An 8,024-nucleotide genomic window follows, 5' to 3' on the forward strand; every position below is an offset into this window, starting at 1 on the left:
CCAATGGAAAGACAATAAGGGCAGATGGTTTAAGGCTAGAATGATGGGGAGGGACGAAGAAAAGAGGAAGGCCAAAGAGAAGAAGATGAAGGCCGAAGAGAAGAAGAGGAAGGCCGAAGAGAAGAGGAATGCCGGTTCAAGACTAAAATGATGAGAGGGAGGGACGAAGAGAAGAGGAAGGCCGAAGAGAAGAGAAAGGCCGAAGAGAAGAAGATGAAGGCCGAAGAGAAAAGGAAGACCGAAAAGAAGAAGAGGAAGGCCGAAGAAAAGAAGAGGAAGGCCGAAGAGAAAAGGAAGACCGAAGAGAAGAGGAGGAGGGCCGAAGAGAAGAAGAGGAAGGCCGAAAAGAAGAAGAGGAAGGCCGAAGAGAAGAAGAGGGAGGCCGAAGAGAAAAGGAAGGCCCAAAAGGAGGGGGGATGGGGAGGGAAAGGGAGTGGGGAGACACGAGGGGAATTAGAGGGGGTGGGGTGTAAACACTGTAGTCGGGTGACGCTCTCTCTCTCTCTCTCTCTCTCTCTCTCTCTCTCTCTCTCTCTCTCTCTCTCTCTATATATATATATATATATATATATATATATATATATATATATATATATATATATATATATATTCACTTCGTTCCTCTAAGGACGAAGTGGTGGAGGGTCCAGGCCCACTTCCAGGTCACCTCCGAGACCGAGGAGACCCAGGAAGTAGCTCTTGAGCCCGAGAAAGAGACCCTGGAAGTCGCCCTTGAGCCTGAGAAGGAAACCCAAGAAATCGCCATGGTGGCCGAGAAGGAGCCCGAGAAGGAGACCCAGGAAGTTGCCCTTCAGCCTGAGGAGACCCAGGAAGTCGCCGAAGAGCCCGAGTAGGAGACCCAGGAAGTCGCCCTTGAGCCCAAGAAGGAGACCCAGGAAGTCGCCGAAGAGCCCGAGAAAAAGACACAGGAAATCGCCCTTGAGCCCGAGAAGGAGACCCAGGAAGACGCCCAAGAGCCGGAGAAGGAGACCCAGGAAGATGCCCTTCAGCCCGAGGAGACCCAGGAAGTCGCCGTGTAGCCCGAGAAGGAGACCCAGAAAGTCGCCCTTGAGCTCGAGAAGGAGATCCAGGAAGTAGCCCTTGAGCCCGAGAAGGAGACCCAGGAGGTCGCCCAAGAGCCCGAGAAGGAGACTCAGGAAGTCGCCCAAGAGCCCGAGAAGGAGACCCAGGAAGTTGCCCTTGAGCCCGAGGAGACCCAGGAAGTCACCGAAGAGCCCGAGAAGGAGACCCAGGAAGTCGCCGAAGAGTCCGAGAAGGTGACCCAGGAAGTCGCCGAAGAGCCCGAGAAAAAGACACAGTAAGTCGCCCTTGAGCCCGAGAAGGAGACCCAGGAAGTCGCCCAAGAACCCGAGAGGAGACCCAGGAAGTCGCCCTTCAGCCCGAGGAGACCTAGGAAGTCGCCGTGGAGCCTGAGAAGGAGACCCAGAAAGTCGCTCTTGAGCACGAGAAGGAGACCCAGGAAGTCGCCGAAGAGCCCGAGAAGGGGACCCAGGAAGTCGCCGAAGAGCCCGAGAAGGAGACCCAGGAAGTCGTCCAAGAGCCCGAGAAAGAGACCCCGGAAGTCGCCCAAGAGCCCGAGAAGGAGACCCAGGAAGTCGCCCAATAGCGCGAGAAGGAGACCCAGGAAGTCGCCGAAGAGCCCGAGAAAGAGACCCTGGAAGTCGCCCTTGATCTCGAGAAGGAGACCCAGGAAGTTGCCCTTGAGCCCGTGAAGGAGACCCAGGAAGTCGACCTTGAGCCCGAGAAGGAGACCCAGGAAGTCGACCTTGAGCCCGAGAAGGAAACCCAAGAAATCACCAGGGTGCCCGAGAAGGAGACCCAGGAAGTTGCCGAAGAGCCCGAGGAGACCCAGGAAGTCGCCTTTGAGCCCGAGAAGGACACCCAGGAAGTCGCCGAAGAGCCCGAGAAAAAGACAGTAAGTCGCCCTTGAGCCCGAGAAGGAGACCCAGGAAGTCGCCGAAGAGCCCGAGAAGGAGACCCAGGAAGTCGCCCTTCGGCCCGAGAAGACCCAGGAAGTCGCCGTGGAGCCTGAGAAGGAGACCCAGAGCTCGAGAAGGAGACACAGGAAGTCGCCGAAGAGCCCGAGAAGGAGACCCAGGAAGTCGCCGAAGAGCCCGAGAAGGAGACCCAGGAAGTCGCCCAAGAGCCCGAGAAGGAGACCCCGGAAGTCGCCCAAGAGTCCGAGAAAGAGACCCAGGAAGTCGCCCAATAGCACGAGAAGGAGACCCTGGAAGTCGCCGAAGAGCCCGAGAAAGAGATCCTGGAAGTCGCCCTTGATCTCGAGAAGGAAACCCAAGAAATCACGATGTTGCCCGAGAAGGAGCCCGAGAAGGAGACCCAGGAAGTTGCCCTTGAGCTCGAGAAGGAAACCCAAGAAATCACGATGTTGCCCATGAAGTAGCCCGAAAAGGAGACCCAGGAAGTTGCCCTTGAGCTCGAGGAGACCCAGGAAGTCGCCGAAGAGCCCGAGAAGGAGACCCAGGAAGTCGCCCTTGAGCCCAAGAAGGAGACCCAGGAAGTTACCCGAGCCCGAGAAAAAGACAGGAAGTCGCTCTTGAGCCCGAGAAGGAGACACAGAAAGTCGCCCTTGAGCTCGAGAAGGAGACCCAGGAAGACGCCCTTGAGCCCTAGAAGGAGACCAAAGAAGTCGCCCAAGAGCCCTAGAAGGAGACCCAGGAAGTCGCCGAAGAGCCCGAGAAGGAGACCCAGGAAGTCGCCGAAGAGCCCAAGAAGGAAACCCAGGAAGTCGCCCTTGAGCCCGGGAAGGAGACAGTAAGTCGTCCTTGAGCCCGAGAAGGAGACCCAGGAAGCTGCCCTTGAGCCCGTGAAGGAGACCCAGGAAGTCGACCTTGAGCCCGAGAAGGAGACCCAGGAAGTCGCCTTTGAGCACGAGAAAAAGCTTCTCCACTTAGTTCCTCCTAGGACGAAGTGGAGGGTCATCCAGGCCTATTTACAGGTCACCTCCGAGCCCGAGGAGACCCAGGAAGTCGCCCTTGAGCCAGAGAAGGAGACTCAGGAAGCCCTTGAGCCAGAAAAGGAGACCAAGGAAGTTGCCCTTAAGCCAGAGAAGGAGACCCAGGAAGTCGCCGAAGAGCCCGAGAAGGAGAGCCAGGAAGTCGCCGGAGCCCGAGAAGGAGACCCAGGAAGTCGCCGAAGATCCCGAGAAGGGGACCCGGGAAGTCACCCAAGAGCCCGAGAAGGAGACCCAGGAAGTCACCCCTGAGCCCGAGAAGGAGACCCAGGAAGTCGCCGAAGAGCCCGAGAAGGAGACCCAGGAAGTCGCCCTTCAGCCTGAGGAGACTCAGGAAGTCGCCGTGGAGCCCGAGAAGGAGACCCAGAAAGTCGCCCTTGAGCTCGAGAAGGAGACCCAGGAAGTCGCCCTTGAGCCCGAGAAGGAGACCCAGAAAGTCGCCCAAGAGCCCGAGAAGGAGACCCAGGAAGTGGCCGAAGAGCCCGAGAAGGAGACCCAGGAAGTCGCCGAAGAGCCCGAGAAGGAGACCCAGGAAGTCGCCAAAGAGCCCGAGAAGGAGACAGTAAGTCGCCATTCAGACCGAGAAGGAGACCCGGGAATTCAATTCAAATACTTTATTCCATTAATTACAATGGGTATTCTCTTTACATATAAGGTGTTTACATAATGCAATAGGGTGCTATGAACATAGATATTTTACAATGCTTGTGGAACAAAATTACACATAACAATATTTCCATATGTGATTGAAATATCGTGCTGGGCTTGATGTTTATGCGCCTGATGTCATTGATATTTCAGTAGATGTCCTTTCTCTTTTGTTTTAAATGTCTTTTGGTTGGAAATATTTCTTACATTTTCGGGTAATTGGTTCCAAGTCACCAGTCCTCGGATTAGCATATTTCTTGCCCCGGTTTCTGTATTTGATCTCTTGATATATAGGCAGCTGTTTATTGGTTCGCGACTATTTTCTCGAGTACTTTAGATATTACCGACAGTATTGTGATGGGTCGATAATTATTTATTTCGTTTGTATCACCGGATTTGTAAATAGGTGTGATGATACCATGTTTCCAAAGTGATGGGTAGACACCGGTGACTATGGATGTATTAATGATGACTGTCAGATAGTATGCAATTGCTGGTAGACTATCATTTATGAAACGCTGTGCAATGCCATCAGCTCCTACGGAATTTGTTTTTCTTAACTGTTTTACTGTTACTATTGTAGTGTACGGCTGCGTCCGTCCCGACTCTAAGGATGATGTCATCTCCAGTTGAAGTCGCCAAGCCAAACTAACTATTTATTGTTAAACCTGAATATTGTAAATATGTAATGGCCGAAATGCACAGTTTTTACTATAACGGTTTGTTATCGGATTTTCTCCGTATTCTTTCCTGTATTTATCTTTTTCTAATGTTCTTTCCTCTTGCCGACGTCTCCAAATTCTCGCGATAACCACCGAAGGAGGTGACGGTCGTTACCCTGCCTTTTTTTTGTTTTTCCCCTTCCCTCTCTCGTCTCGGTTGTTTGGATTGTCGAACTATCGGCTTGGTCTTCAGGCACCTCTTTTGCCTATATTCTTCTTTCGCGCCATGCCTGGGGCTTGGCCTGGGGGTTTCTTTCGGGGTATATGTACTTGTGGTAGGGGGAAGGAAGATAACTTCGGTCCTGACCTCTGTCCCGCACTTTGGTCCTTCGCGGTTACAATTTTACCTGTGTTGTGCTCTCGCTCGGATTTACCCTGGGATATACTTCGCGCACGGATTTACCAGGATTGCTGAGTATCTCCTCAAAGCTAAGTGATATGGTTGTGTGTAGGAGACGACTGGTCTCTTTTGGACTTTAGCGTGACATGCTGCATTATTATCTGCAGGGGGCACTCTTTCGTGAAGTCCCATAACATTTTTGCGTATTTCCCAGTGTTTGAGAGCATTAGGACCAAGTGATTTAGATGAACACTGCTTGAGGATCCGTACCTCCAGTGTATTCAATTTAACAACTAAGTTATTACTTAGTTTCTTTTCGTTTTTGCCTGAGGATCCGTACCTCCTGGGATAAGATCTTTCTCTCTACGATTTTCCTTTTTACGACTAAGTTATTACTTAGTTTTATTTGGTTCGTACTTGAGGAGTCATACCTCCTGTACATATATTTTTTTTAAGTTAATGTTAATGTTTCCTTTCGTCCCTGCTTGAGGATCTGTACCTCCGGGGATAAAGATTGTTATCAGGATCTTTTTACATATTTTGTTTGATATATGTTTCTGTTGATTTCTGCCTGACCTTGTGGGTGATCAGGCAGACTTTGGTGATCCGTATCTCCTGATAAAGAGCCCTTATCACATGATACGTGATTTTGTTGTTTTCGTTTGTTGTTTCGGCTGATTCCTGTCTGACCCTGTGGGTGTTCAGGCAGTCTTCGTGAATAGTCCCTTCATTGACTTTGCCAGTTCAGCCTTCTTATTGAGTTATTGCTTAATTCTTTTGTTCACTGTTTACACAAGTACTCTTACTAAGTATCCGTCAGCATTAGCTTTGCTTTAACAGTTAACCTCCATTTGGGTTGGATGTTAACAATTTAACGTAATTTAGGGACTTGGATGTTTTTATGCTGACCCCCTATTAACAGTACTTCTGGAGTTGGGACGCCAACTTAGGGAAGACATTTTTTATATCGTGGTAAGTTTATCTGGTGTTAATTTCTCGTGCATCACCTCCGCTGTGATAAATCGGTGATGCACACACCTTTGTCTACTTTTCCATGACTGAAAATACCTGTAACTCCCTAGTGAGTGCAATTTGCTCCCAAAAATAGACATCATACCATCATCGAGCTTTTACTCAACTCCAGTCTGAATAATTCATAGTCTTACCACCACTAAAGTTCTGGTTCTGACCAAGGTTAGATGCCTAAATCTATCTCGGACTCGGGTCTCCTAAACAGCACATCGCTGGTTGCTCTGACATCACGCAACCCTTGAAAGGCTGTAAAAAGGGTAGATAAATCAGAGAATATTAAGCTGATATCAAAAGAACAGATTCATTTAGCTATATCTGTGTTCCCGCTCCCAGCAGGCGGATGCTCAAACCGAAGGGAAGAAGAAGAATTTTATGATCTTGCTTTTTTCTTCCAAACACGTCCACGCAGACGCTCAGTCAACGCTATCTCCCTTTTCACATCTACACACTTACACATCCAACATTCAGTACACACATCCTGTACTTTCCTTCCACCCTTCTCTGATACAACGCCCACTCCCACTTACACAACACACACGGTTCCCGAACCTACTAATCGGGTGGTGGCAGCGTGCCGTAGGCCTGGAACCTTACATCTGTTCACTGCAGACGAATCTTTCCTTGAGCAAGGAACTCAATATTCTCGGTTGAGCCAGGACTCAACCAGACCACTTAAAGTCTACTGGGTCTACGCCCCGCTACAACTATAATTGTATCTACTCCTACTGGTTGCGGTCTGAAAAAGTTTGTTTTAGGCCTTGTTTCACTTATGTTGCGTAGATGTGTGGGGGCGATTGTCTGTTCGTAAGTGAGCCTACCAAAGAAGTTATTAAAGTGTTCTATATCATTTATGGAATTTGTGGAAATGTCTATGTTTTGTTTCTTATTTGGCACTAGTGTCTTAACCAGTTTCCATGTTTCGGCAGAATCGTTTCTGCATTCATTGATCTTACTTTTGAAATAATTTGTTTTCGCACTATGAATAAGTGTTTTCACATTCCTTTTCTTATGTTTATATTCAGCCTGAAGGGTGGTGTCAGATCTGTTTATCTTGAGAGCTTTCTGAGTATTATTTCTATCATTTATGGCTCTCTTGATGTTGTCATCTATCCAGGGGGCGGGAGGACGTTTTACTGTTGTAGTTTTAATGGGTGCGGAGGCGTTTATGCTATTCTTTATCACTTCTGTTAAAGTGGCAATTTGTCTGTCAACATTATCTGTTGCTAAAATATCTAATAGCGATGATTCGTTAGCTACATGTTCGCAGAGTGATTTAGGATCGTAATGGGTTAGATCACGAGAAGTTTTGGTGACTGGTTGTCGCTTTGTTTTTTCTATATTTAAGATCAAGGTTAAAAGCTCGTGATCTGCAATTGGGCATGGGATAACATCTGTGTGAAGAATAATATCGGGACTGTTTGTTATTATGACATCTAATATAGAAGAGGTAGTTACTGTAATCCTTGTAGGCTTGTTTACAAGTTGTTTTAATTTATTTTTATTAATTATCCCAGTTAGTTTTGCATTTGATTTGTTTAGATCGTCATTTAAGTCACCTAGGATGAATAGGGGTTTTCTTTTTAATGACATTTCTCTGAAAATATTTTCAAGATACTTAAAAGATTCTGCTGTAGCATGTGGGTGTCTATAGATTGTGCCGGCGAGGATGGAAGGGTGCATATTACTTTGTACGGTTACCCAGATGTCCTCTACTGCTGTATCATTTACAGCTGTAGAGGAGATCTTATTTGATTTAAGGGTATCTCTTACATGTATGCAGACTCCACCTCCACGTCCTGCATTACATCTGTAAATATGAAAGTTTGGAATACTGATGAAACTGCTTGATATTTCTTGGTGAAGCCGTTTCACTAATGCACAGGATATCGATATTTCTCTCCTTAATCAATAATTCAATTTCTTCAAAGTGTCCGAGGAGAGACTGTGCATTGATGTGCTCAATTCTGATTGTACTTAGTGTTTTGACCGCCGGACTTACAGCGTCAAACATCCTGCTCGTCTTTGTACTTGTTTCTATTTAGGAACACCTTTACATTATCTGGAAAGACGTCGGACTCTAAGAAAAGATCTGGGTTGATATCCTTGCCTCTTATAGTAACTGTGAAGCTTGAGTAATAATTGTGTGTCATTTTCGTTTTAAATGCTTTCACATTGGAAATAATGTCGAATTTATTTTCAAGGAAGTCCTCAATATCTTCCTCGTTTGTGTCCGGATGGCAACTCGTGATATACAAGTACACTACCTGAGGACGGTCGGCACCTTGCAGGG

At 47.8% G+C, this 8,024-nt stretch overlaps 1 protein-coding gene across 1 annotated transcript; it reads left to right on the top strand.

Moving 5' to 3' along the window:
- The first annotated feature begins 764 nt into the window (after positions 1–764).
- LOC138864779 (chemotaxis regulatory protein ChePep-like) lies at positions 765–3,244 on the top strand. Its single transcript, XM_070133367.1, has 5 exons — positions 765–833; positions 1,745–1,936; positions 2,234–2,365; positions 2,423–2,539; positions 2,819–3,244. The coding sequence occupies exons 1-5, from the start codon at positions 765–767 to the stop codon at positions 3,242–3,244; spliced, it is 936 nt and encodes a 311-aa protein (XP_069989468.1).
- Positions 3,245–8,024: the final 4,780 nt, after the last annotated feature.

The sequence above is a fragment of the Penaeus vannamei genome, chromosome 18 (genome assembly GCF_042767895.1).
Source record: "Penaeus vannamei isolate JL-2024 chromosome 18, ASM4276789v1, whole genome shotgun sequence".
Lineage (NCBI taxonomy): Eukaryota > Metazoa > Arthropoda > Malacostraca > Decapoda > Penaeidae > Penaeus > Penaeus vannamei.